General features: G+C 42.3%; 1 protein-coding gene across 1 annotated transcript in view; it reads right to left on the reverse strand.

The window, feature by feature from the left end:
• The window catches only part of ZNF407 (zinc finger protein 407), a 716,766-nt gene that overhangs the window by 379,151 nt on the left and 310,328 nt on the right, over positions 1-27,287 (reverse strand). The window contains exon 4 of the mRNA XM_068237071.1: positions 14,838-14,912. Coding sequence (XP_068093172.1) covers positions 14,838-14,912 — 75 coding nt within the window. The remainder of the gene's footprint in view (positions 1-14,837; positions 14,913-27,287) is intronic.

The raw sequence follows: 27,287 nt of genomic DNA on the forward strand, positions 1-27,287 counted from the left end.
TGGGAGAAATAAAGTGTGTCTGGAACTCAGGTCCATACATCACGTCCTAACATAATTAGGAGATCTACACTTCCAATCACCATCTATTATCATGTCTAGCTTATTATGGCCTACTATACCTACCCATAAATATGAATTAAGTGCAGTCAGTTCATTTTCAATATGTTCTGGATCTGGATTTTGCTGAACCCTCTTGGTTTAAGTAAATAATGAATTATATCAAGGGTAAGGGCCCGTTTCCACTAGGGCGGTTTCGCCGGCGATTCGGCAGAGTTTCCCCGCACATCATTCGCACGGGGAAACTCTGCCATAGGGGATGACGGCGCCGCGGCGGAATCGCTTGCGGGAGCGATTCGCCCGGAACCCCCCCGCAGATTTCGCCACAGAGGCTGCGAATCCCATAGCCGGGCATGGCACGGCTCATGGGATTCGCCTGCGATCCCGCCCACCGGCTCAGTGCGGTGTGCGTCTGCGAGACGCACGCCGCACTAGTGGAAACGGGCCCTAATAGCAGCTCACCAAGAAATAGATGCTTGCCGATTGCTGGGGGAAAAGGGGAAGCCGAACAATGTGTATCTCATAGAAACAGTAAACATAACGTACTAAATACAATAGCTAATGTATATGGATCTGTACCAACCAAAGTTGTCCTTTTCGTAACATTTATCTCAGAAAATCAATGCATAAGGTTGCTTTCACTCTATAAATGCTACAGTCCGTATTCTGAAAAACTGGATCATACTGTAACCGTCCTGTTAACTTGCATCTCAGCGGTGTGCATGCAGTGCAGCATACAGCCCATAGTCTTTATGGTTGCACCACATGCATCAGCTGGTAACGCACTGCAGGCTGTGTGTTATTTCATAGGAACGTATTGCACCACAATGGAAGTACGCCAGCGTGAAGACCCCATTGAAATATAATTGCATCGCATTGCCATTATGTAGTCTGTTGCTCTGAAATGCAATGGATGTAACGTGAAGTAGAAAAAAAAACAACACTTAGAATCCAACTAAGAAATATATGAAGATGATGGAAAACGCTATGGAGTGTAGGATGCCCACCAGTATGCTAAAATGTATAAATGGCCAGGAGAGAATCTCCTTGAACCCTACATGGATCTACTTCCCTTTCATTGATGTCATCAGGCTTATCGGAACATCACCAGAACTCATTACATGCATAACAATTGCCAAGAGTACCATAAAGTTAACTCTCAACAATGCATCCTCAGACAGCAGTTTTCTGGACAGCAAAATCTTCATAGAGAGCAGGGAGAAAAAAAAGCTTCTATATACTACAAACCAACTGCCTGTGTACCGGAGTTGGAATAGTTTCCATCTCAAATATCTGTTGTTTGCTCTCCCAAAGTTCAGTTTGGACACTTGTAAGAGGGCTAAACATGAAACAAAAAAACTATTATTGGTAGCTAGGTTACTTTATCATCTAACAAAATAGGCATTGGTTTTGATTGAATGATTACAACTGAGGCCAGTTTCACATTAGCAACCTGCATTGCAGTAGTGGTGCAATCGCACTGCACCACAACGCTAAAAACACGCTTCATAGATATCTGTGGCAATGTGGCTTAATGCAATTTTTGGCAGGAAATCAAATTTTAAGTGAGGCTCTCTAGCGCTCGCTTCCTCTGGCGGAAATACGCACGTGTATTGAAAAAGCTTGCTTCCTCACATGCGCACCGCAACGCAACGCAACCATATTTTAAATATCTGCAGCGCAACTGACTTACATGACTTCATAGAAGTTGACCCATAACATGCTGATGAGTTTGTGTCAGATGCGATACTTCCAGCGCATTGCATCAGGTATGAAAAGTCCCATAGACTTTCATTGCTTTAGCATTACCCTGCAGTAAATTTGGGTAACGCAACTCAGTGAAAAAGCTCTACTGTGAAAGGGGCCTCAAGAATCCATAATGGGGTGATTATCACATTTACTGAAACTGGCATTAATACCATTATAAGCTTTGTAATCATTTTGTTCATCTATTATGGCTTAATCTATTTGTGCTCTGAAACCATATTGTTTACATTAACTTCTAACCTAATCTCCAGTATTTAAAACTTATAGTAAAACATGGGAAATATATATACCGTATTTTTCAGACTATAAGACGCACTTTTTCTCCCCCAAAAGTGGGGGGAAAAAGTCAGTGCGTCTTATAGTCCGAATGTTACATATTTGGACCTGTGCCTGTGTTTTTTACCCCATTTCTGCGATGTCTGTATTTCCCCCGCTGCAGTGTCTGCATTTCCCCCGCTGCCGTGTCTGCCTGCACTCCGTGTCCTCTGTGTTTGCGTGTCCCTGGTGTTTGCGTGTTCTCAGTGTATGCATGTCCCCCGTGTCTGCCTGCACTCGTGCCCCCGGTGTTTGCGTGTCCACGGTAATTCCATGTCCCTGCTGTTTCCATGTCCGCGGTGTCTTAACACATATAAGTAGCTGCCACATAGTCATCTGGCTGTCCCCGGTTTCCCTTATACGTACCTCTCTTGCAGCTTTGATTATCGCGCTGTCCCCGGTACTGCCGTAACTTGTAACAATCAGGAAGTCCCGGACGTCTGTGCAGGGAAATGCACCAATCAGGCGGGGGCTCTTGCCTTAACCGCCAATCATGCTGTGCAATGCTCGAGTGATGGTGTTGAGGGCGGGATCATCTCTCCGTCATTGTGGCCAATCACAGGGCCCTCTGCCTGATTGGTGCATTTCCCTGCACAGACGTCCGGGACTTCCAGATTGTTACAAGTTACGGCGGTACCGGGGACAGCGCGATAACCAAAGCTGCAAGAGAGGTACGTATATGGGAAACCGGGGACAGCCTGATGACTATGTGGCAGCTACTTATATGTGTTAAGACACCGCGGACACACAAACACCAGGGGGACACAACAAACACCAGGGACATGGATATACCGAGGACAGGCAAGCACCGGGGGACACCGAGTGCAGGCAGACACAGGGGACAAGCATACACTGGGGACACAGTGCAGGCAGACAATGACACCAGATGCACAGACCAGGACAGGACACGCAGACACTGGGAACATGGAGTACATGCAGATACTGGGACACAGGGACACGCAGACACTGGGGCACAGGGGGGCATGCAGGCACTGGGGACACAGGGATAGAAAACACTGGGACAATGTTTCCTTCATGTCCAGTGTTTTCTATCCCCAGTGGACAAGGGGACAGAGGAAGGGGGACAGAGCACAGGGCATCAGACACCAGGGACATAGGTGGACAGAGGACATTGAGACATCAGTGGACACAAGGGGACAGTGGACACAGAGGGACATAGGTGAACACAGGGGGGCAAAAGTACATGAAAGACATAAGGGGGGCATAATAATTAGGGGAAAAGGTCCATAACACGCTCCTGGAATATGGACGCACCAGGTTTAGTATATTTTTATTTTTCCTGGGTTTTTGTCCTCTAAACCTAGGTGCGTCTTATAGTCCGGAGCGTCTTATAGTCCGAAAAATACGGTACAACTCAGTATTTCTTCTTTCTTTAAAAGCTGGTTTTCAAGCCATGCTTAGCCATTTTTCATCACTGACACTTTTTATATGTCACGTATGCCCTATTTCCCCAATGCCACTCTAATTATGTGTCTAGATACAGTCTACAAGCGTTTTCATCCTTTATTAAGAAATCCATCCTAACAGCCTAATGCTTTCTGTTATACATGTATTAAATCCTGCCAGTTTTAGCTAACTGACCAACCACAAAATGGTTCCAATCTCAGATGCTGGAAAGTGATGAGTAACATATATTCAAAATAAACAGTTACATTTGCTTTCTTAAACTTGCATAGAGATAAAAAATAAATATATCCCCCAAGGACAAGAGTATGCATTCAAATCATTTTGCAAATATTAATGCACTCTCATACCTGCCTATTTTACACACAGAAAAACGAGGGAACTGCATTGTGAAACAAGTAATCTGAGTGAGCGTCTGGGAGGAAGTGGAAACAAAGTCTGCTTACAGTTGAAGAGGTCACGGTCAAAGAACAAAGGACAGGTCAAGGTCTAAGGTCTGTGCACAATTCAGTATTCAGTGTACTGTTCTCCTGGCCACAAGGAGCCATATTTTGAATCATTTGGCATTTTAATAAAATCATAGCGGGTTATAGACTGAAATTTAAAGGTGATTTTTGTAATACCATTAAATTACAAAATGAATTGTGAATTAATGATGTATATTTACATGGCTCATACTTAACACACCACATACATGTTTAGCCATAGGTCTAAGGTTTAAGCAATGCTAAAAAGGTCTGAAGAAGAGCATGAAAATTACTCACTATGATCAGACATATAAGGCTAGGTTCACAGTGGTTAATTGCATAACTCAGGCATTATAATGACTGTGAACTGCAATGGAGACTGGACATAGACTTTAATACAAAGCCTGCATACAGTGAGTTAGAATAAAGCGATCCGTTACTGTGAACAGCCCCATAGAACTGTATGGGCAGTGAGTTGACATGCAAAATTATTCTGCGACACAACTGACCACTGTGAACAGGGCCTGCATCAGTGTTGGCAACGGTCAGTAAATTTACTGACAGTCAGTAAAAAAAAGTCACCAAATCTGGGCTGTCAGTAAAGTCCATGAAAAAATTTGTGGTGTCAGTAAAAAACCCCTCTCTCTTTCTAAGAAGGTCACAGCACTTACCGCTCATCAGTTCACATATCACTTTGGAATGTACACTGCTCTAGCTAAAGGTGGCCATACATCTGTAGACTTGGCGGCCGATCAACCATCAGATTAGACAATTATTAATGATATTATAAAAATCGGTGCCATCAAGAGCATGCTTAGTTGATAACCAAACCAATTTAGGGTCGAAATTAGTTGCATGTATCGATCGCTTGTATCAATCGGATATGCTGGAAAATCTCAGGTTGGCATGCTCGATAAGGTGTGCAGCGGTAAGGGCCGAGATAGTTGAGAACAAATGTGATGGAAACCCCTGGTCGCATCCCCCAAATGTAAATGTATCAAATGCCCCCCCCCCCCCCCGATGCCGTGCATTAATACTTCACCTGTCCGATGTATACCACTGCACTCTTCTTCCTCATTTGCGCCCCACGTGGTTACCGATGTATTGCACGTAAGGGCGCATGTATAATAACTTTCATTTAATTTCAATAATATTAGATGTCAGTAAAAAAAGTGTTCTGTCAGTAAATTTTTTGTGCTTTGTCAGTAAAAATTTATTTCTGAGGTTGGCAACACTGGCCTGCATGTGCTTATATGAGAGGTAGAGGAAAAGGATGGTGAAGTTACAAGAAGATGATACAATGTTTTTATGTGATTAAACCTTAAGATATTATTCACACATCAGCTGCTGAACTAGTCTCCTGCATTGGATCTTCTGGATGAGATCATATGGATGTAGGGCACAGGATCTCAAGGGTTCCTTTCTTCTCTGCATCTAGTTAGTAACAAAAAGCTCCCCTAATATGAACCCAGAGTAAAAGTCTTCAACCTCACGCCTTCTGCTTATTATAGAGCCTGTGGGCCAGATTTATCAAAGCATTACAGACAGTTTTTTTCTTCTTAATCAGTTCTAACCATCAGGGGGACTGTTCTGCATGATAATAAGAAACTTCTTAAATCCTACTTAAAGGGAACCAGAGATGAACGATTCACACAAAATAAACATATCAGTTGATAGCTTGTAAAGAATAAATGCTCTACCTGATAATTTCGCCACTCTGGTGTGCCTTTTTGAGTGTTTTTTTATCCATTATTGCTCCAGGAAATATCCAATATGGCCGCCGGCTCATACCTGTTCTGCTTCCGGGTTATAAGTTCTTCTGGATGTGCGGCCTATCCTCTATGGGACTATAGACAAGCAGGGCTGCTGCAGCCTTTCATCTGTCTGCTTTCAACTATTATTCTAGAATGCTGTGTGGCTGCCTGTAGGAAGTGTCTCTCATAGAAATGAAACTGCATACAATAGATAATTCAAACCCACAGTGTCACAGCGCTACAGGATTACACGTAATAGGTGGTGCGCGCTATATACAGTTACCAATCCAGTGTAAGAATGTTTCCAATCAAGATAGCTTGCGCTCAGTCCATACAACCAATGGGGGAACTTGCTTCTGCAAGATTTCTCCTGGGCACGGAAACACCTCAGAATTCAAAGGAGATAAAAGAAATGATAGTGCAGACTGCTAAAAACTTTCTTGGCACCCAGCTGGTGTGAGGATACACATATACACTCTACTTGTGAGGTTCAGGGGGCGGGGACCACCATCACCAGCTAAGACACAGGCTCTCCCCTCCAATTCTGATATACTCCCCGCTCACCGTCAGCAGGTAGTATACACAGCCAGTAGGATCATCAGAACGCTGCCTTCCGCTCAGACCACTTATCACAAGTATGGGCCCAACACTGTTTCCATAGATCATGCACCTCAAAGTAAACAAAGCTTCCAATGTGTAAAAACATACATTTAATCTCTACTAATTAAAAGTAATGCGCGTACATCACAATTTCTTTAAAATGACATGTCACAAGCATAGTACCGATCTCCCCTCCAGGGCCACGGCTCAGCTCGCTCTTGTTTCCAGCGTGTCCGGCGTTCCTCGCACTTGTTGTCCTCCTCGCTGCTCCAAGCCACGCCCTACCGGTTTCGTCACAATGTGTGACTCATCAGGGGCTGTCTGGCATGCGTGGAAAGGACAACTATATACCTCAATGCGCTAAGGGCGGAAGTCCGTAGCCAGGACCACTGTCCCCCTCCGCTTCCGCCCTCATCCCCTACTTCCTGGCTTGCTGCAAGTCATATGACCGTAGTCAAAGCGCAGGCCAGGATACATCACCACACTATACACCTCCCCCTTCTCTCCTACCCGCACCGCCCTTATTCCCCATGGCAACGCTGCGACACGCCTCCCCCAAGCGTAGTCACAGCGCCGCCAGCTACCAACCGCGTCTTAGCCGCTTCCCACAACTGAAGGAGCGATCGGTTTACAAAACATCAGAACCACTGGGAATATTGCCAATCCATTACAATACCACTAACCTATCCCTAACATACATACTCTAATTATCCCATCTAGTGTGCCCATTGATCCATTATACCTCACAGTAAAAATACAAATAACAGTAACAGTAACAATAACCTGGCGCCCGGTGTCCAGGGCGTCAGGAAAGATGGGTCCCAAGGTTATAGTAGATTTTAGTCATTCCTCATAGAGTTTATAGACATCATATGAATATCATATACATATATACTACATCTCCATCATCTCCAACTCCATTATATCCACGTCTATTCAAGTTATTATTCAACCCCATTCATTTTACAAGGGCTTACGCTCTCCTCCCCATTGAGTGTATTTGCATGGTTCTGTAGGGCAGATATATCAATATACAGCACATATGGTGTTTAGTCATTAGTCAGAAAGCAATTTATGTCTAAATCAATGTTTAGACCGCCAGGGTGCATTGTTTTCAGTATATAAATCCATTTCGTTTCAGTTTGACACAACTTTCGTAGTTTGTGACACCCCCTCCAATCCGTTTGTATTTTCTCAATAGCACATGCTTTTAAATGTTTTGGATTACACCCATGTTTATTTTTAAAATGTCTGGATACGCTGTGGTTGTCATGTCCTTTCGTGATTTTATAGACATGCTCCCCCACCCTTTCTTGCAGTGTACGGGTGGTCCTCCCCACGTATCTGTATCCACAATTGCACCATAATAAATACACCACGTGATTACTTCTGCACGTGATGCATTGTTCAATCTTAAACTCCTTTGTCTCATCTTTAGCTGTAAATTTTTTTGTCTTAGCCATAATTCCCATTTTACAAGCCTTGCAGTCTCTACACGGATAGAAACCCTTTAGTTGTGGGTTAAGATTTTACCCACCCCTTGGGGGATCCACACAACTCGGGACCAATTTATCCTTTAGGTTCGGGGCCCTACGATAAATAAATTTTGGATGCTCAGGTATTACTCTCTTTAGCTGTATGTCACTCATCAGGACTGGCCAATGCCTCCTAATGATTTTCTCCACGGCCCTATGTTGTCGGGAAAAATCGCTTATAAAAGCAAGTTGAAAGCTTTCTCCTTGCTCATTTTGTATCCTGTTCTCCAGGATTTTGTTTCTTTCCATTTCCCCTACACTTTTGGCCATGTTTTGTATAATATCTCTTTTATACCCCTTTTCAATGAATTTTTCACCTAGGGTGATGGCTTGTTGTTGATAATCGGCCAGAAATGTACAATTCCGTCTCACCCTAGTGAACTGCCCTCTTGGCACCCCTTTGATCCAGTTCGGATGGTGACAGCTGGTGGTTGGTATAAAGCCATTCCTATCTGTTTTTTTGAAATAACATTTCATTATAAGTCTATTGTTGACCTTCATGATATCCAAATCAAGGAAGTGAATGTTACAAGGGTCTGCCTCCAATGTCAGTTTGATGTTAGGGGCAATCTCATTGATGTTCTCCATAAACTGTTCCAATGAGTCTCTATCCCCCTTCCATAGAAATACCAAGTCATCTATGTAACGTTTCCACAGGGTAATGTTATTACCCCCTTTCCTTATGGCCTTCTCCTCCCACACTGCCATATAGATGTTTGCCAGGGAGGGCGCATACGATGCCCCCATGGCGCATCCATATCTCTGGTTATAGAAGTCTCCCCCATACCAGAAATAGTTATGCGTTAGTGTGAAACGTAATAGCTCTGCCAGAAACAAAATTTGCTTCTCTGGCAATCCTCCATCCTTCCACAGGGCCTCCGTAACTGCTTTTATGCCCTCCTCGTGCGGGATATTTGTGTATAACGATGACACATCTGCCGTTGCCAACATCGTCTCATCGTCTACTTCCAGATTTTCCAAAGTTTGTATCGCATGTTTGGTATCTCGCAGCACTCTCGGTAATCTATCAACCACCGGCTGCAAGAAAAAATCCAGGTATTGTCCTATTCGATGGTTCACTGACCCAATGCCACTAATGATTGGGCGACCTGGAGGGTCCACCAAACTCTTGTGTATCTTAGGAGTTTGATACACTACTGGGACTCTTGGAGCCGTGGGCACCAGGCAGTCAAATTCATTATCTGTCAATATCCCTTCGTTTAATCCCTGTCTCAATATCTGTATGAGGTCTCTCTTGTATTTGTTTGTTGGATCGTTAGATAATTTCTCATAGGTATTCTCGTCTTTCACCAATCTATCCAGCTCACCGAAATACTGTATTTTATTAAGTACCACTACCCCCCCCCCCCCCCCCTTTGTCTGCCGGTCGTATCACCAAATTTTTCTCTTCCAAAAGGCTTTTCACTTGCTCCTTAACCCCTGTGTGTCGTCTAATCGGGATCTCTCTGATCTCCTTGTTGACGATATCTCGAAATACATCGATTGCTTTGCAATTTGATTGGGGGTTAAATGTAGAGTTATTCTTCATATTTGAGTGGCTATATGCGGTTACTGGGTTGGCTCTAGTGTTTGGCCCTTCCTTATCCAGAAAATACCGTTTCAGGTTTATCTTCCGCACAAATTTGTGCACATCAATGAACTGATTGAATTTGTTAATATCATTTGGTGGTGCAAATTTTAATCCCTTATTTAATAATTTCATTTCTTTGGCATCCAATTCTTGCCCACTAAGGTTAAATATTCCTTCCAAATTCACTCTCTTCTTTTCTTGTTGCTTTCTACCTCCCCTACATCCCCTTCTATTCCTCTTTTTCTTGAACCTCTTGGGGATTCGTATGTCTCTGTTTGATAGTGGCCTTTCTCCCTGTAAGGGTGATGGTGTTGGCCCCTGCCTAAAAAATACTGTTCGTCTCCCTCTCTTTGGGGCCCCAAGTTCTCATATCTGTTATAAATTGGTACACCGTACCTCTCCCCATTCTGATTCGGTGGGGTATATCCTCCATAGTTTTGACGCCATTGTCCCCTTTCTGATGGGCCAAACTGGCCCCTCCCATTATATCTTTGACCCCTTGGTGGGTAGCTCTGGCCTCTTCCACCTCCATTGTTCCCGTATATTCGATTTTGTGTTACATTTTGCCTATACTCTGGTTGTTGATTGATAGGAACTTTTTGTACCATAGCTACCTTTTCGTTTTCCTGATTGGGGACCCCTGTGTTTTCACTCCCAGTTGTTACTTTCTTTTGCCATTTATATGCTGTTTTCGTTTTGTATTCCTCTACATCTCTAGCGTATTGTTTTTGTTTGTCTATTATAATTTCTTTTTCACTCTTATTTAATGACTCCTGGATTTTCTCCAGTCGTTTTTTATATTCCTCAAATTCCTTATATGGTTCTAATTTTGTTCTTAATTCCTCAATTTCTCCTCCTAATCGTTCCAATCTCTTCGTTTTTCTTTTTATATATAATTTAATCAGCTGATTCCCACTCTTTTCAAAAAACGTCTCCCATTCCTCATCATTCTCCTCCCCCTCCTCCCCATCATTAGGGGTAACATCCCATCTGAGTTTTTTTGGCACTATTCCCCTCTTATCATATTTATTTAGAGTGGCAATATCCCACCAGGTATCCCACCAGGCAATAGATAATGACAGGCTTCACACTGCACACAGATACACTGTTTCAGAGCTTCTTTCTCGGCATCAGCAGCCCCTCCCATGTCAACAGCTCTGAGTATGAAATCTGATCCAGGAGGTGGCAGGCTTGGGCTTGAAAATACTCCACAGAAGAGTGACTCAGTTATAATGATTCCAGGTCAAACCTCGACTGAATAGTCGGTGGATTCTTATCACAGCTGATAACAAATAGATTAGACTGAGAAGAATAAAACTAAAAGCAGGGTAGGTGTTTACTGTCATGTTCCCACTGATAAATGTAATAAAATACATGAGGGTGCTTCGTCTCTGGTTCTCTTTAATAGTAGCAGTTTAGCATTAATTTCTAGAACTGTACTAAAGTTAAGAAAAATGCAAATCCATCCTTAAAGAGAACCTGGACTGAGTAAAAATATTTAAAATAAACACGTGAGGTAACTTCAAATGAACATTACATAGTTACCTTGCCATCAGTTCCTCTCAGAAGCTCACCATTTTCTTCTGACAATAATCCCTTCCAGTTCTGACAATATTTTGTCAGATCTGAAATATATCAGTTGCTGTCAGTAAAATATCAGTTGCTGTCAGTTATAGCTGAGAGGAAAACGGATGTACCAGGTAATGTCCATGTTTCCCTATGGCTCAAGTAGGCGATGTTACAGTTTAACTGTGTGCTAACCAGAAAGCGGTTATGGGTAATGGCCATTTTGAAAATGGAGGACGGAAAATTCCCTTGATCACAGTGAACAAACAGGACGCAGGAGAGGAGAAAGACACTGAGGAGTAGACTACATGGAAGGTAAGTATGACTTGTGTATGCTTATTTTGACTTTTAATTTTCAGTACAGGTTTTCTTTAACCAGTTCGGCCTATCTGGACGAGCTTCCTCGTCCAGATAGGCACTGGTGCTGCCGCCGGCTCGTGCGCGCGATCGGGCGCGCCCCCGCGCGCGCTCCCGCCGCCCGCCGCTAGCCCCCCGATCAGTGAATGGGAATATAATTCCCATTCACCGATCTAACTTCCCCGCAGAAATACCGACGCTTTCTCTCCAGAGAGCGCGGTATTTCTGCCCCCAGGAAACAACAACTCAGCATTTTAGTTCCTAGATGCGAGCTGGTTCGCATCTAGGACTTTTTTCACTGTGGCCATCTTGTGGCCAAATAGTAAACTGCACCCACATACATTTTTGATTAAAAAAAAACATTATTTTACATTTAAAATTAGCTGTTTCCCATCCACACCAAAAATTACCCACATACACTTTTTTTATAAAAAAAAAAAAAAAAAAAACAGTTTAAAAAAAAAACAAAAACAACATAAATAGTTACCCAAGGGTCTGAACTTTTTAAATATGCATGTCAAGAGAATATGTTATTATATTATTTAAAATTATAAGCTTATAAATAGTGATGGACGCAAATTGAAAAAATGCACCTTTATTTCTAAATGAAATATTGGCACCATAAATTGTGATAGGGACATCGTTTACATGGTGTAATAACCGGGACATATGGGCAAATAAAATACATGCGTTTTAATTACGGTAGCATATATTAATTTCAAACTATAATGGCCAAAAACTGAGAAATAATGAATTTTTTCAGTTTTTTTCTTATTCTTCCTGTTAAAATGCATTTACAGTAAAGTGGCTCTTAGCAAAATGTATCACCCACAGAAAGCCTAATTGGTGGCGGAAAAAACAAGCTATAGATCAATTCATTGTGATAAGTAGCAATAAAGTTATAGGCGAATGAATGGGAGGTGAACGTTGCTCGGATGCATGAGATTTTCGGCACTGCGGCGCTGAACCGGTTAAACTGCTGCAGATTAAAGTGAACCGAGCATCATTTTTAACACCCAGGGCAGCTCTATAGCAAATTAAAAATGCATTGTAAAAATGTGGTTTATTATTAAAAAAAAAACAACTTTCATTTCACCTAATTATTTTACATCTAAGGGTTAAATTGCCACTTTGTCCGTCTGTAAAGAACCTGTGGACCCTGAGCAGGAGATGGTGGAAGGCAGATAAGAAATCACCTCATTAGACTTAATTGACCACAAACAAACCCTCATTGTACTTCAAACAGAAAACATCAGTTACAGTTTAAGAATTTCACACCTAGCCTGGATAATGGCAGTGGTAAAATAGCAGGGGGGTGAGCTTCTGAACAATGGCAGCCCTTGCAGCTATTTGAAGCCAGGAGCTGCTTAGATCCCTTTAAGAAGTGCTTTATAGCACTTCTAAAGATTGCAGGCAATGCATGATGTGTGAAGATCTCCTCCTACCTGCTGAATTCCTCCTGAGAACTTGACGGTACCAATACAGCAAATGTGTTGGTTACCTCAGCAACAGCAATTTCCCTCACACACTGCACTGTCTGAGAAACCTCCCTAACGCCTCCTATTCCTAACAGTTTAAGAAGGAAACTGCACTATCTAGTGAGTTCTTAAGATGTCTGAGACAGTCCTACACGGATTTCTAAAAGCCTACCAATATCCAATATTCTGTCTCAGACATTGTTGATAAATGTCCCCCTGTGAGTCCAGCGGAAAAAAAGTATGGGTATGCTGAGGGAAGCAGAAACAACAAGCAAAAGAAAATGTAAAAGTGTGGTGAAGTGATCATGGTAGACACTTCCTTTCCCACTGTTCCTGCACTTGAGGGGATGTTGACATGGAGTGTCACATTTGTGGTTTGTGACATAGCACCCCTTTAACCTATCGAGGCCAAGTAGTGAGCAAAGTTGTAACTGCAGTCAGTTTTACTAATGGAAAGAGAAAGAGTGGTTTATAATGGGCATAGACAACAGAAGACATGTATCTGCAACTTTACTGAATAAGTTAAATTATGTGAAGAGTGTAGTGTGAAGGCAGTAAGTCAAGTTGGTACAGCTGACTTTAAAACAGTAAATCAAATCGGTACAGCTGACTTTAAAACAGTAAATCAAATCAGCTAGAAGAATAAACAATCTGTAGTTTTGCAGCAAACCCCTAAAATAATATAAACCATCCAAATAAGAAGACAAAATGTGTAGGGCGGAGCTTGCATATGGCCACATCTGATGTCATTGCACACACCAGCCCCACCTGGGTGTGGAACAGAGGTGAGGCAGGATAGCTGGACAGCTGTTAGCCGTTGTGGGATGAGGTTTAGTTTAGAGCTGCTCATATACCTCCACCTTCATTGATGTGCTTATGTTGATTTTATACCGTGTGAGTTTTCAAAGGGAATTTTAATTATAACAAAGATGGATTTACACTACGGAAGATACTCTGTTAATGTTGTCAGGTTTGAAGGTGAAAGCAATAACTGTATAATCCTTGAGTTGCATACAGTTGTCTAGGTTGAAAAATGACGTGTCCACCAAGTTCAACCTCACAAATCATCTTCCTGACTGGATCAAAGCATCATCTTCCTACACCTAGCAGTCATAGCTGTGGATTCCCTTCAAAGTTAAGAAAGCATCCAAACCCTTTTTAAATGCAAGTATAGAATTAGGAATAACAATTTCCTGTAGTGAGATATTCAACAATTAAGCAATTCCCACTTGGCAAACCCCTTTCTACATGGTGGTAAAAATCTCCTTTCTTCCATATGTAGATCATGCTCCCTTGTCCTTTATACAGACTTAGACAGAATTCTAATTTGCCTTTTGTTAATCAGGAAACTTCTCGGTCATCTTTTTTCCAAGCTTAATTAGCCCAGTTTCTCTAACCCTTCTTAATAAATGAGACCTTTCATCCCTTTGAATAACACATTTGCTTTATCTTTGTACCTCTTCTAGAATGCCTATGTTCTTTCTATAGTGTGGTGTCCAAAACTGTATGCTCCAGATTTGGCCTCACAAGTGATTGATACAGATGGAGTAGTTGACATAAAATCTTATGATTTTATTTCCTGTTTTATGCATTACCGAATTTTATTTGCTTTAGCTCCTCTTAAGACTCCTGAGACTTCAGAAAGACATACACAAAACCACATTTTGGAAAGTGGGATGTTTTGGGCATCACATACCATTTCATAAGCAAAGCAAGAGCTCTGAATTGTGTAAGGAAATCAGCACAGACATTAATTTGGCGGGAAAATAAATAATGCAATATGTAGGAATGGAGCACAATTGTTTTTCTTTACACAGCTGAGGGTGCCATACAACAGATACCACCGTAGTGTAATTTAATCATGAAAGGTTTATAGTCGAGTCAGAAATACATTTTAGAAGAGCAGGTCTATTGTAGTCACTCACCTTTCCTTTGGTGTTCCAACTCCATGCTTTCCTAGTAAATGGTTATTTAGATGTTTTCTCATAACAAAGGCCACCCTGAAAGAGAAAACAAATAATTTCAATTGATAACTACAACCTAAGTACAAAGTAGACCTGCACAGTTCAACATTTCTTGCTGAAATTGCAACACTGACTAGTGAAACAAGCAATTTTCCAATCACATACTGTATAATTATTATTCTTGGAAGCAAATTCATATAACATTCTGCTTCTTTATATGTTTCTGTGTATTACTATTTTAGTTAAAGAGAAAGTGTCAGGTGGAAATGAACTCGGCACCAGTGTGAAGCTTATTCAATATAACTTAGGAGGAAACACTAATTTGTTGTAAATAAACCTTTGTTTAATTTGTAGATTGCAAAACACAACATGTTTCGGGGGTTTCCCCCTTCTTCAGGTGCCAAATTGCAGCAGGAATGTGGGGGGCTGCAATTTGGAACAGAGGTAGTTCGGGTGTCTACAGTATATATGTAACGATTGGTTTAGCAATCAGAAGTCTGATTATTGTGTGATCTGCAGTATCACCAATAATCGGACACTATACCTGATCATATGGTGATCTGCAGAATCACCAATAATGCAAGTATAGTAAACAAGTGTACAGTGCTTGGTGCAACAGTAATACTGATTAGTTTTGGCAGAACCTCACCAGAGGAGCTGGTGGGTACTATCAGTAAGGAACCTCACCAGAGGAGCTGGTGGGTATAAGCAGTACAGAACCTCACCAGAGGAGCTGGTGGGTATATCAGTAAAGAACCTCACCAGTGACAAGGGCTCACTGGTGAGTAGAGTGGTAAGACAGATTGGTTCGGCAACAGACAGGAGAATACAGTACAGAATCGGCAAGCAGAAGGATAAAGGTATTTCAGGCAGAGTCAGCAATAGGATCAGATGGGCGAAAGTACAGAATCTTATAGCGTAAGCGTAGTCAGAAGAGAGCCAGAGTCATACACAGATAATCAAGCAATAACAACAGTAGCAATATGAATTCCTAGTCTTGTGTTAAATCCCTGGTTTCCTCCCAGATCATAGCACACCGGATCTAACTAAGGTCTGAGTGCTCACACAAAGCATTCGCAACAGCAGACAAGTTGCGAGTGATTCTCGGAGGCTTAAGAAGCGGAGGAGCCCCCTCAGCCACGCCCACACCCATCAGCCAATCAGGGCTGCCGAGAGTCTCCTCCGGAGTCAGCCGACCGGCAGGTCAGCTGACACGCCTCCTCCCCGCATAAAAGGTCCCGTCTGTGCGCGCGCGACAAAGCTACTCTATGAGCAACTGACAATCCCCTCGGCGTGCTAGACGCCGAGGGGACAGGAGAAATGCCCGACAGGGAAACTGAAGCAGTTGCGGGGGCATCCTGACTGCCCGCAGCTGCATCTCCACAGAATGTTACAATATAAGGAAAAAAAGTGTGTGTCTTCAACTAAAGGAATAAAACAAAACCCTCTAGGTCTGTGCGCCAGTAGTAAACATGATTACTCCCATGATGCACTTTTTCTACACCACACTGACTGGACAAGAGCAGTTTTTCCTCTCTTTAGCTCATCTCTTCTTTTCCTTATTACACACTCTCTTTTCCTTTGTTTTGTAAAAAAAATATGTCTCCTAAAGGTGGCCACTAACGGTCCAATTTCTAGCGAAAAATCGTTCGAGCGATCAGAAATTCTGATTGGATTGGTTGTAAATAATCTCAATTGGTGGACACAATCGATTATGAACGATTGAAAAAAATGTTGTCCGAATGAATTTTCGTCGAACCAAAATTTGGATTTTCTTGTTGGTTGTGATAGATAGGAAGCAAAGATTGGTTCGATGATGGTGTAGTGAACGATGTATTACAATATTTCACTTCCGATCAGAATTTCTGATCGCTCGAACTATTTTTTGCTAGAAATTGGACCGTTAGTGGCCAGCTTTAGACTTCATCGTGAAGTATGAATACTAAAAGGAAATCCAAAATGAGGGGAATAAGGGGACTGGCATAGTCCCCATTCTAAAATTCTCTCAGAGTAACCAAATAGCTAAGGTTGACTGAAAACCACTAGGACAGTATAGGACACTAAAAGAGACCGAAAAGCCCTCTTACAAAAAAGCAATGCTAAGGGCCCATTTACACTTAATCAGTTGGTGTGTGTTAGTGTGCGTTAGTACGCATTTTTTCCATAGCAGTGCATTGTGAAAAAGATTTCAGTTAAAACTCGTTAAGTGTGAAAAGTTCCATAGAAAAACATGGGCATTACTTTGAAAATCAGTATTCTTTCCGTTATAACTGAGAGCAACTGATTAAGTGTAAAAGGGCCCTTAGTGTGATTTGCCTTCTTAAAACAGAAGGTACTTGTGATAATTCTGCTGTTTGGTTACTCTATTATACTGGTGCAAGCCCTATCCCATAGAGCAGGCATGGGCAAACTTGGCCCTCCAGCTGTTAAGGAACTACAAGTCCCACAATGCATTGCAGGAGTCTGACAGCCACAGTCATGACTCATAAAGGCAAATGCATTGTGGGACTTGTAGTTCCGTAAAGCTGGAGGGCCGAGTTTGCCCATGCCTGCCATAGAGCCATATCAATCCCTGCCATGTATTGAGGAGGCACAAAAGTCTGAAACAGGCTGTCTGCATGTGGGGTTGATGTGGTTCTGTAAAATGTAACGCTATAGGTTTGTTAGACACCAGCAGTTCTGGATGCAAACTCTGCATCCCTCCCAACTCTAATTAATTCATCTTTGTTTTAAGAATCTACTGATTTCTCTAAAAAGTAGTAAAACCCTAGTTTAGGACTATGTATTTAAATTATTGTGTGGAGTAAATCATAATTTTCAAACCACAAAGATGTGTGTATTGCACTTACACTACTTTTTCATTAGATTTTTTATTATTATTGAATGACTGGCTGGGTTTCAAATGCTGACTTTTTGTGAAACTGGAGGACAGTTTTACACTATGCCGGTGTGGTGATCACCTGCCACGCAATCACTGCACAAATCCTTCTCTATATGACCCTGCCGCAGAGTGGCTGACAGGGTCATATGCATAGCATCGCCCCCCCCCCCCCCCCCCCACACACACACACACACACACACACACACACACACACACACTCAGTGATGTACTCCCTGCTGGAGAGGGAGCACCCATTCACTCAATTGGTCAAGAATGGGTGACTCCAGGCATGCTACTAGTGCTGACCTTTCTTATTAGGAAACCCAGCCTACTTTTTATAGCAAGAGTCATGGCTGCACCTTGCATTACATTATGTATTTTTGAAAAAAAAAAAAAAAATCTGATTCAAATAGTTAAAATGTCATGTCCCATACAATGACTGCAATCCATAATCATTTCTTTTAGAGGTAGAAGTGTTCTTGTTTGGCAGCATTTCTGATGTACAGACAAGTAATACAAGCTCCTGTGGGCATCTATTGGCCTGTGTAGGAATTAGCAGAGAAGCCATCAGATATGGTTTGAGAGCTGAGATTTTCTGAACACAGCTGTAAATATGAGATGACGGCGACTGACAAATTTAGATATCAGAAAGTCTAAAAAGATGAAATTGGTCATTTGGTAGGCTAATATTTCACTTACAACTTTCAGTGTGAAAAGGACTCGCAAACATTTTTGTTAATTATGTATTACAGCTGTCCTTCATAAACATAATTACTAATTGCTGAAAGGCAATGGGAATCCATTTGCATATGTACACGAAAGGCATGAAATATGCAGAAATACGATTTTAATTAGCATTCAAGGATATGAAGAGATACAAATCAAACTGGCATGTTATAAGATTTTTAACATTAAACACAGAACTCATCTGGACATTCCTCTTCTAATGGACACAGCTGAATTATAAAATGAACAGAGCGCTTAGCAGAACACAAAATCCTTGAAAAAACTACACTGTAGGGCTCCTTCACATTGGTGTTTAAAAGAGGCATTCCTGACATGTAGCCCTACAAACAGCGAATGGAGGATAATCTAGCACATTACCATGTACATGCCTAACCATCACATGGCATACGTGTAAAAAAAAAAAAAAAAACCCTAATGAAAAGGGCACCAGAGAAAGCAAATAAAAGAATATCTGTAAAATGATCAACATTATACTACTTAATTACAGTAGTCAAATATTGGAAATCTTTACCAGTATTACCAGTATTACCATGACCTGACCTAACCCTACTCTCACACAGAACCCTCCCTTGGGTGATGCCTAATCCTAAGACCCCCCTCATGGTGCCCAACCCTAATACCCTGTCTGGTGGTGCCTAACCTTTATACCCTGCTGATGGTGCTCAACCCCAATACCCTGTCTGGTAGTGCCTAACCTTAATACCCTGCTGATGGTGCTCAACCTCAATACCCTGTCTGGTGGTGCCTAACCTTAATACCCTGCTGATGGTGCTCAACCCCAATACCCTGTCTGGTAGTGCCTAACCTTAATACCCTGCTTATGGTGCTCAACCCCAATACCCTGTCTGGTGGTGCCTAACCTTAATACTCTACTGATGGTGCTCAACCCCAATACCCTATCTGGTAGTGCCTAACCTTAATACCCTGCTGATGGTGCTCAACCCCAATACCCTGTCTGGTAGTGCCTAACCTTAATACACTGCTGATGGTGCCCAGCACTAATACCCTGCTGATGGTGCCTAACCTTAACAACCTCCCCCTCCCTCCCCTGGTGGTGCCTTACCTTAGGTACCCTTGCTTGGTTTAGATGGCATTTAAAGGCTCTTTTAAGGCTTGGGGCCCACTGCAAGGAGCAATTGCGCTTTGTGAGTGGTTTTTGCAGTGTATTCCAGTCCAATCTCAGAGATTTCAAAGTGCTTTTTAATGGAATGCTGTCGATTGTTCGCAATTGTGATTTGCGTTTTTATTTATTTATTTTTCTGTGACTTGGGTAGTAAAATCACTGCAAAATTGCTTGTAGAGCGATCGCAATGCAATTTTTGCAATTGCTGTATCCTTATCCATATCCTTGAATGATAATTAAAATACTTTGTATTAGGCCAAAAACGCACCTAACATTCTGCAGGACCCGCAATTGCGATTTCAGGAAATCACAGTTGCTTTTGTGGAATCCCTTTTATTAACTTTAATTAGTCTAGCCCTTTTGGAATCACTGTTGATTCAAAAGAAAGGCTGAAACAGCTCTTATGGGCCCCAGGTCTCACAATTGCTAGTTTCACTGAGCAGTTCACTGATAAGGAAATCCACATTAAACTCCTGCTAATGTTTAGCATTACTTTTGGTATACGGTACATTTAGTGGTGCTTCAGTATACTATTTGTAGTTTACTCAGCCATGCCTCCCTTCTGCTGAGTCCATAGATCCAAGGCCTGTGTATCTGTCAGTTCCCTGCATCACCAGGGGAAGAGGTGCATATAGCACAGTTTATGCTGTAGGTAGGAAATCATTTCACAATGAAATGGTGGGAAATGGGTATGGAGTATGGTGAAATAAGTTGGGCATAGGATTTATCTGGAGTTTAAAAAATGAAAAAAACATTCCACAGGCAGGAGAGTCCTTTCACTGGCTAATGCAGGATAGACTGCAGGCTGTAACCTTCTCAGAGATAGGTATCATGATGATGAAGACATGCAGCACAGGAAACTAGCCTTGTGGAGCTTGCTTTTGTTTTTTGTTGGGCTGCTTGAGGTCATGTGACAAAATATTTTAAATGGGATTTTCAGTGACAGAAGCTTTGTATGGCAAACTAAGTCTGCTGCTATAATGGTATGTTTTGTTCTGTGTTTGAGGTTCAGCTTTAACACCTTACTAATGTGATCCATATGTCTTCCATATTGTTTTTATATGCAGTTTATCTTTCAGACCTCCATGTGCTTTATTGTGTATTGTGAAGTACATATAATAAAACTGAACAGCTGCGTGTCACTCTACCATAAACACCACTGCCCTGTCTCAGCTTTGTAAGCTGTCATCTACAGTGCTTATTCCAGGGTGGCTCCCTTCCTAACTCAAGGCTGAGACATGTTTCTAAATTGTCCTCACTTGACGTGACAAATGTTTCAGCACTAGCAAGCACCATCAGGTGAGAACTAATTTGGTGAATAAGGGCCTTATCATCCCTTCGCCTCAGGGGTTTGTTTTAGAGGCAATTATTGGCAGGAACTATTTTATTCCCTTCTAAGCATGCAGCTTCCATCGTTGATCCAAGAAAGAGAGGTTTTACTCATTGCCGATAATCACTGAGACTAGCAAAATGTTTGAAAAATAATCAAGCTGATTTTCATGGCTATTCATGTCTAGGATGCCTTGCTATGACAAATCTATCCTGCCATGTGTGCAGGAAAAAGATGGTATTCTTTATGGTGTGTTGAAGTCAACGTGTTTAGATTGGATGGAAAGATTTACATTTGGTGTAATGAAAGCTCAAGGCACTAAAGCAGAAAAGGCATTGCCAATGCAGACAGACACTGTGGGTGCCATTTATAGTTATGAGAAAAATGAGCAGCTTATGATACCTGCCCCAAAGTCAACAAAGTCCCATTTTATCCTAAAAAAAAAACCCTAATAGCGGTGCTAAAAACAATTACACTTGCAGCATATTTATTTTTAAGATTACAAGTTTAAGGAAGGACTACAGTGTCACAACATGTGCATATGCCATAAACAGAAATGTCTACTGTTTAGACAGCAGTGCAGGCCTTCAGTCAGCTGGGCTGCTGTAAAATCCTTTCATAATCTTCCAGCAGCCAGAGAGCATACTTTCAATATGGACAAAATGTCTCTGAATTCACATTATACCTGTTTATCTTTTAAAGGGTTGGAAGGTCAGAATGGGATTTCCACTAGAAAAAAAGACAGTAGGGGTGGGTGGGAAACACAGATACCTGGTGGAGTGGGTGGGAAACAATGCTAGCTGGTGGGGTGGATGGGTGCAAAACACTGCTGGCCTGTAGGTAGGATGGTAAACACTGGTAGCTAGTGGGGTTGTGGGTTGGGTGGGAAACACTGGTAGCTGGTGGGGTGGGTGCAAAACAATGCTGGCTAGTGGGGTAAGTGGAACTGGTGAGGGAGAAACACTACACTACACTTAGCTCCAGAGGTGCAGTGTTTTCTCTCCCCTGAACCAAATGCCACTTGCTCCTTTCCACAGTGCTTCTGGTTTCCAGCTCACACCATTCCAGAGCCACAGGCAGCTATTCTTATTGCAGGCATGTGTGGGACTGATGCAGGGCCGGCCAGGGGTGTGTACGGTCGTATGAGTGACAGCCCAGCATGAGGGAAGCCATGAGCAGCTAGCCTATTAGCAGGTACTTGAGGGAAAGAGGGGGGGCTGGCCGCTGGATGAGACGAGAGAGGAAAGAGCAGCTATTAGTGGCCACCGGCTGCTGTTTAATCATGCCAATTTGTCACCTTCCCCCCGTTTGTCAAGTGATGCGACCTGCCCCCCACTAGCATTGCCAACATTTGGAGCACTATTATGGGCACTCTGTGCCTAGACAACGGTGGCACAGTGTACAGAGATTCTGTGAAGTGCCCCCAAATCTCTTGCCCTAATGACACACCTGGCAATAGCTATGCTCCAATCACAAACATGTTGTTTTAATGAAAAACAGCAGCATTTACCAGTATGATTGATGAAATCCTTTTTATTGAAAATGGATAAAAAGTAGCTTAACTTATTAATATGCTTCTTTGACTATTCAACCTTATTATAGCTGTTTAATAATTAAAGAGGAACTCCAGTGAAAATAATGTAATAAAAAAGTGCTTCATTTTTACAATAATTATGTATAAGGCCTCTTTCACAGTGCGACGTTAAAGTCGCACGTTACAAAATACTTTAAAGAGAATCTGTACTCTAAAATTCTTATAATAAAAAGCATACCATTCCATTCATTATGTTCTCCTGGGCCCCTCTGTGCTGTTTCTGTCACTCCCTGCTGCAATCCAATTCTAATTGCTAGTTTTAGGCAGTGTTTACAAACAAAAGTCATGGCATGAGAAAGGCTGAGAGCAGCTCAGCCTGTGACTCATACAGAGCCTGCAGGGGGCCTAGAGAGGGTGTGTATAGCTTCTATCCTATCACAAACAGAGTAGCACATTCCTGCCTGAGTGCCTGAGCCCGACAAAGCCGTCAGAGGAAAGAAGATTAGATTATATGACAGAGATAATACAGCCACTGTGAAACTAAGAAAGGCTGCAGTAAGACAGACCACATTAGAACATGTATAGGAACTTATAGAATAGAAGAAATAAGGCTGAAAATGTTGTTACAGAGTCTCTATAACGCAGAGTAAAGCACAGCAATGCAAAGTCTGTGCGACATTCACAGTGCACATGTTGCGTTAGTGTGTAACCTGTAGCGATATTAAAGAGTGCTGCATGCTGTGTGTTTAGCGATGTATCTGCTGCGTTATGTGTGTTGCACATGCTCAGTAATGTTTTTTTTTTTTTAAATGTAACGCATGCGCCATTTTCGTTCCATCAGTATGCAACGAAAACGGCGCACCAAGAGACACATAACGCAGTGCAAAATAACGTCCAATTTCATAACCTACATGCGCTGCGTTAGGGCGACTTGTGCGACTTAAACGTCACATAAAACGCAACGTCCCACTGTGAAAGAGGCCTAAATGATTTATAGTCATTGTTTGCCCATTGTAAAAGCTCCCCTCTCCCTGATTTACATTCTGACATTTATCACATGGTGACATTTTTACTGCTGGCAGGTGATGTCAGTGGAAGTAGCTGCTTCTTGCTTTTTTGGCAGTTGGAAACAGCTGTAAACAGCTATTTCCCACAATGCAACGAGGTTCACAGACAGGAAACTGCCAGGACCATGATCCTCAAAGTTTCCTATGGGAGGGGTTTCACCAGAACATCAGCCATACAGAGACCCCTGATGATCAGTTTGGGATGAAGTTCATCTCTTTAATATGTTTAACCACATGGGTGCCTGCTGCTTTTGAAAAAAAAATGACTTATCTAACACATAACTTTTCTTTTTTTTCTTTGTTGGCACAATGGTAGCTTGTTTCAAATTAAATTCTTCTCCTCTGTACATCATAATATAGAGGATTTATTCTCTTACCTACTCTTTTTGTTCCATCTCCATAGGTAAAAACATTGATTGTAGAGAACTGAGGGACTAATAGAACCTCAAATCTATCCACCTGGACAAATACATTTACTTAGCTTCTGGCCCTTGAGACCCCGAGTCCCCCACTTTCTCATTTCATGTACTCAAAAGCTCAGATTAGATGGCTATGGCTCCATGACTTTTGGTCAAATATGTTAAAGTAACTAGCACAAAGTTAAAAGGTTATGAAACACAGTGGAGCTTTCCACACCGCCTCACTTTTCCTCAAAGTGAAAACTCGTGGCGTTTTCACTTCTTTTCCTTACTTCTACTTCGTGTTTCACTCTCTCCTTCCCCACTTTTTCCCTCCCCTCTTTTTCTTGAGAGACTTCTCTCTCTCTATCAATTTTTGTGGAAGTCTTTCTGAGCTCACTTTAGTATTAAATATTTTTGCAAAACATAATGAGATGCCAAACCTGATGCTAAGAGCGATGTTATAAAGCCTGTCTTAATTGGTCAGGTTTTCTGGAGTTTAGTTGCTTCCTATACCCTAAGTGTTTGTAAAAAAAAATAAAAAATAATAATAATAATAAATTCCTCTCCTTCCAGTCTCTATGAAGTGGATCACTGTATGGTACTTTGTTTTGACAATACCTGTCAATCACTCTCCCTTCTCTTCAAACACAAGCCCGATAGCCAGTTACTTTCCAATGAAAGATTCCATCATAACAGCAGAAGCAGAGATAACCTTTTAGTGTCTGACTCAGGTGTCAGCTCTGATTTAGTAATAGCATCTGTACGGGTATCTTTATTTCAAGGCTTAATATAAGAACAATATTTTTAACACAAAAACTGGAATTACAGCACTTTAGCTTATTAAACGGAGGCAGAGCAACTTACAGGTAATGTAGCTCCCAAGTCAAATAGCAGTGGTTACAAGGGGCATAGAGATTGGCTGCATGCTCCGCCCCTACTGTAAAATTATTGCATTAATATGGGAAACTCTTTCTTAGACAGAGGAGATATTTTAATCAGTTCAGCCCTTGCTGGATCTGGTACTGCAGGTGTAGGTACACTTGCTGGGCCTTTAAATTGTGGACAGGCTTATCCTGCAGATAATTTAAACAGCCAGTTGTTGTCTGGGATTGCCATTCTTGGTGATTAGCAAATTAACTTACCACAGGAAAACTATGCTTTTTTTTATTTAGCAGACAATGAAATAATAATGGATAGAGCACAGCAGCTGCCAATACTCAATGCACACATGCAGGATTTAGGCTGTGTTGGAGAACAGGTGACATGTCACACCACCTACAAAGGTAGCACTCGCCATGAAATCATAGATCCTGGATCTATGGTTAGCATTGTGCACTCTTAAAACTGTTATTTCATTATTTATACCATGACAAGGATGGGCTCAGTTGAAACATCGCTAAGTTAAAGTTTGCTTTAAATAAGAGGACAATGCTAACCCAGCCTTTAACTGGATGCTGAAAGTTATATGGCAAATCTTCTGGCATTGTTCTCAGCAATCAAAAAGAAGTAGAATTAGCCCGTCATTCAAGGCAAAACTGCTCACTGGAGCTTCCCTCACTACAGCAGGTAGCTTGGGGGGCTGCTGGATACAAGACACCCTACTAATAAAAATAATTAAATAAAAAAGCAAAGCATTAAGGGGTGTACTGGATGTCCTGCCAACAAGAAAAATGACACCTCTGTGAATGTAAACATGCTACTGAGCACAGTATGGGGACATTTTGTCCAAAGAAAACAAAACTGTTTACATTTGGGTTTAAAAACAAACAAAGAGTTAATAACGCCATAACAATTTAGACTGGGTGTCCTGGTTACTGCAATTTGCATGCTACTCTTTGTTTTATAGGAAATGGAGATTTTAAGTAAATTTGTGAAAGTGGATAATTTTCTTAGTATCACCAGATGTAATTATAAGAATTCATTACTGAAGCTATTGATGCAAGGAATTAATCGGATGGCCATTGATGAGCGCAGGAAGGTATTTATGTATCCACTGGGCTTCTGTTTTCCCTTCCACAACATCAGCATCATTAGAAGGTATCAGAAAAGGTTGAATTTGATGGTTTTGTGTTTTCTTTTGTTTTTATTATTATTATAAATACTAGCGGACCCGCGGCGTAGCATACGCCGCATAAGAGGGTAGCGGGCAGGAAGGGGGTATTGGGCACAGCGGTGGGGAGGGGGGTCAGACTCCTGCCCCCCCTCACCTGGGGGCCCCCATCTGCGCTCCCTCCCCAGCTTAAGCTCAGCAGCAGCCGCCGCCGCTATTAGTAAGAGGCAGTGGGCGGGGATGACTCACCTCTTCCACGTTCCAGCGTGCGTTCTACTGTCGTCACTTTCCGCAATGCTGCCCACTGTATTGTAAGTGTACGGCATTGCAGGAAGTGACGACAGTGGAACGCACGCTGGAACGCAGAAGAGGTGAGTCATCCCCGCCCACTGCCTCTTACTAATAGCGGCTGCTGCTGCTGAACTTAAGCTAGAGGGGAGCACAGATGGGTGATCCAGGTGAGGGAGTTGGGGTCTGAACCCCCTCCCCGCCGCTGTGCCCAATACCCCCTTCCTGCCCGCTACCTCCTCCAGCTCGGCGGCAAGTCTAGGACTGCCCCTGGGGGCAGGGCGCTACGTCTTCTTGCTTGGACCGGCCCTGGGGGCAGGGCGCTACGTCTTCTTGCTTGGACCGGCCCTGGGAGCAGGGCGCTATGTCTTCTTGCTTGGACCGGCCCTGGGGGCAGGGCGCTACGTCTTCTTGCTTGGACCGGCCCTGGGGGCAGGGCGCTACGTCTTCATGCTTGGACCGGCCCTGGGGGCAGGGCGCTACGTCTTCATGCTTGGACCGGCCCTGGGGGCAGGGCGCTACGTCTTCATGCTTGGACCGGCCCTGGGGGCAGGGCGCTATGTCTTCATGCTTGGACCGGCCCTGGGGGCAGGGCGCTATGTCTTCATGCTTGGACCGGCCCTGGGGGCAGGGTACTACGTCTTCTTCTTGCTTGCAGGTTGAGGCACGTAGCCTATTATATATATATATAGATTATTTTCATATTTGTTTTTTTGATGTTTTATTATTACTTTATTTTTCTTTTCTGCAAAATAAGCAGCAGGTAAATGACATAAACATCCAAGGTAAAGTAAGTTGATAAAATCTGTTTGTAAAGTTTTTCTTTTTTCCTTCTTGAGAGTGACAGACAAATATTTTCAGATCTATACTTCTCTACACTATCAACAGCTTAAAAAAAATAAATTTTCAGTGCAAAGTAAAATGTCGGAAGGCTGCTTCCACTTCACTGTGCTGCATAATTATGCATTACGAAAAGATATTAGCCATCTT

This window comes from Hyperolius riggenbachi, chromosome 5 (assembly GCF_040937935.1).
Source record: "Hyperolius riggenbachi isolate aHypRig1 chromosome 5, aHypRig1.pri, whole genome shotgun sequence".
NCBI lineage: Eukaryota > Metazoa > Chordata > Amphibia > Anura > Hyperoliidae > Hyperolius > Hyperolius riggenbachi.